The 3,561-nt window shown below is 39.9% G+C and overlaps 1 protein-coding gene across 1 annotated transcript in view; it reads right to left on the bottom strand.

Annotated features, from left to right (window-relative positions):
* Positions 1 to 2,243, bottom strand: part of Ptp4a2 (protein tyrosine phosphatase 4A2) — a 9,092-nt gene extending 6,849 nt beyond the window's left edge. Inside the window, exon 1 of the mRNA XM_021160379.2 lies at positions 1,729 to 2,243. Coding sequence (XP_021016038.1) covers positions 1,729 to 1,824 — 96 coding nt within the window. The 5' untranslated portion in view covers positions 1,825 to 2,243. The remainder of the gene's footprint in view (positions 1 to 1,728) is intronic.
* Positions 2,244 to 3,561: the final 1,318 nt, after the last annotated feature.

The following is a 3,561-nucleotide window of genomic DNA, read 5'->3' as shown; positions in this document are numbered from 1 at the left end:
GATGGCTCAGTGGGTAAGAGCACCCAACTGCTCTTCGGAAGATCCAAAGTTCAAATCCCAGCAACCACATGGTGCCTCACAACCATCTGTAATGAGATCTGACGCCCTCTTCTGGAGTGTCTGAAGACAGCTATAGTGTATTTACATATAATGAAAATAAATAAATCTTTAAAAAAAAAAAAAAAAAAAAAAGAGCTAGTACACAATTGTAGCTAGTTATGCCTTTAAACAGTTAATACAGGCCAGGAATGGTTCTCCAGTGACAAAGGCAGGCAGATCTCTGGAGTTTAAGGCCAGACAGGGCCATATAGTGAGATCCCGTCTAAAACCAATGATTTACATTTGTTCATTTTCATGCCTATGCTTGTGAACAATAGTCAAGTTTCAGTTCTCTCCTTCCACCATATGGGTTTGGGGGCTGAGCTTAGGTCATCAGGTTTGGTGGTAAGGACCTTTACCCACTGATCCATCCATCTCACCAGCTCCCAGCTACAAATTTTAAAAATGAATATTTTTAGTGGCACAGACCTGTCATCTCCCCTACTTAGATGGCTAAACAGAGGACCACAGGACCACCTGAGCTACAGGATTAAATTAAGGCCAAGCTAAGAAATGTAATGAGTACTTCAAAATAAAAAGCAAGCACAGAAGGTCTGGGGACATAGTTGATGGCACTGTGCTTCCTGGCATCCATTTCCAGCGCCACTCAAGTTGAGAAAAGACTTCAAAGTGTATGTGCTGAGGATGTTGGTAGCTCAGTGGTAAAGTCCATGCAAGCCTGCACAGTGTTCTGTCACCAGCACCACAAAAATGGGGGGCGGGGGGCGGGGGGGAAGGACAGAAAACCATTACAATTTTTTATGGTAAAACTATCTGGCTTCAGTTTTGCCACCCATAAAGCATGACTGATGACTGATTCCCCCTACTGCTCTCTCTACTCCATAACACAGCAACAAAATTCACATGTGATGGTATAACCTATAAAAGATGAAAAACTTTACATTTAAATATCCCCTAAAGAGTAAACACTGTCATCATTACCTAAAGGAGGGAAATGAGGCTCCATGTTTTACTACTCCTGACCACTTCCTTTCCCACTTCCGATTCCTGTATTTGTGATAACTACTGTTACTAAGTAGTTTGTAGTTGAAGTATGAGTTTATTTAATTATTACATTTTCATTTAGTGCATATGGGACACTGTATGTTATGACAGTCTGCAGAGGTCAGAGGACAATGTGAGGGAATCAGTTCTCATAGTCCCAAGGGTAGAACTCAAGTTGTCACACATGACAAGTTCCTTAACCCGTCTCGCCCACGCCTTAACATGTGTCCTAGTGTGTATGACAGACTTAAGGTGCTAGTTCCACCAAATACAATGAGCCTTTGGGCAAATGACTCAGCTTTGAAGCTGAGTGGTATGACCTCTAGGAGGGAGGAAGTCATAGGACCTGTGGTCTTATATTTGTACCTCGACCTTAAAACGAACAGTATTCAGTGCTTACTGCAAGGCTGAGTACATACTGTGGTCAAGAAGAGTGGAGTTTATTACTGAAGATGACAAAAAATACTAGTAATAAACACAGAAAGAACACACAAATCTATATATAGTATCCCCAAATTCCATATTCTTTCAAAAATTCTATTTTAACAATTCAACCCAACGTAAGGATAAACATTCATAGTTAAGAAAAATCAATCCCAAAAGTAGACTAGGCTACAATCTTACCTCTGTGAACTTGTTGAGAGTCGCATTGGTGGGGTTGTGAGTTATCAGAAAACGCATGTTCTCATAAGAGATCTCCACAGGGGCTGGACGGTTCATTATGGCAAATAAAAAGTGTGAGCGTGCGTGTGTGAGTGTGGTGGGAAAAAATGGGGGGAGGAGGAAATCAATAAATCTTGAAATGTTTTGCAGCAGAAAACATTAAAAAGACCACTAAAATGCCTATTATTGATCACTATTTTCTCTATTCAACTTGCTTGTTCCTTAGGAAGTTTCTCTCTTCAGCACAGGCAGAAGTATTAAGAATCCACTTGAATCCAAATTCAACTTGAGCCTCAATGTCTGCAGATGGATACCTTCAGCTTCCAAAAAAAATCCAACTACACACAAACTTTAAGCAGCCTTTACACTACATTTAGGCACTAGTGAGACAAGTTAAAAGTGTAGGTTATTCTCCACTTTTGTTTACTTGATGCTTAATTTACTGGAGTCATTAAAAGAATACGCTTACAATTTAAAATAAATAAANAAANAAANAAAAAGCCTACTACTTCTGAGGCCAGTCTCGGTGTCCAGAGTCGTCAAGGCAATGTTAATTATGGCACGTATAACCCCAAGCTCACTTGTCAGCGGAAAGGCTGTGCTGAGCCTGGCAGAAGTCTGCCCTCACGCTCAGAATCGCCATAAATGTGCAACGTATATTCCAACGAAAAACCTGGGGAAAAAACACAGGTAAAATAAAGTGAGTAACAGAAGGGAATAGACATGAAGCCTTCAGAAAGAATAGATTCTCTAAGAGACCAAAGCAGCTAAGATGTAACAAATAAGCATCCAGATAGGGGCATGGAGTACACAACAAGATCTTATTATAACACCAGCCAGTCTTAGATCACTTCTAACTCATTCTTCATTGTCTTGAGAGCTTAAAAATTCATTCAAATCATACATTAAAGGTACTTGAAGAAAATTTCCTTCTATGGACTCTTTTTTAACTCTCCAGCTCACAAAACTACTGTATTTTTCTGCTTTTGGTGACTTGCTCTTTCACATGTATTCTGTTTAAAATAGGGTATCCATTTGTAAATAAGCTAAGGATAATCAACAAATTTTTACTTCAAAAATTTGATTTTATAAAAATATTATGAACTGCCTCCCCAATTATGATATTAATCTATTAAGCACAGTCAAATCTTTTATTTTAGGACTAGAGATACAGTTCAGTTGGTAGAGTGCTTGCCTACATTACAAGCCTAGTTTGGTCAGCAGCATCTCATAAATTGGGTGCATGGCACATACCCAGTAATCCTAGCACCTGAATGGTAGAAGCAGAAAGATCAGAATTCAAGGTCATTCTTTGCTAAGTTTAGAACAAGCCTGGTCTACATGCACACACATGCAAGCACACACTGGAGCATGCACACACAGACACACAAGAGCTGGTATAGTAAAAGGATTTGCCTCAAGTCACACGTGAATTAACTGGGCCACGTGGTTGTTTTTACTGTATCCCCACTGTCTGTGGATTCAGCTCACATATACACTCATGCTCTCACTTCTGGTCCAGGTTTCCTTTTTGCAACTTTTCACATCACTACCTCAAGAGTACAAAATCAGCCAGGCATGGCTGTGATCTCAGCACCCATGATGCTGAGACAGGGAAATGGCAATTCTTAGGCCAACTTTGTCTACACAGCTATATAGTGAGATAGGTAACTCTATCAAAAATAATTTAAGTTTTGTTCCTCCAAAAAAAAACTTGGACTGGGCTGGAGAGATGGCTCAGTGGTTAAAAGCACTGACTGCTCTTCCAGAGGTCCTGAGTTCAATTCCCAGCAA

This window comes from Mus caroli, chromosome 4, assembly GCF_900094665.2.
Source record: "Mus caroli chromosome 4, CAROLI_EIJ_v1.1, whole genome shotgun sequence".
NCBI lineage: Eukaryota > Metazoa > Chordata > Mammalia > Rodentia > Muridae > Mus > Mus caroli.
Note: the sequence above shows the minus strand (reverse complement) of the source record. Positions and strands in the feature narration are given on the sequence as shown.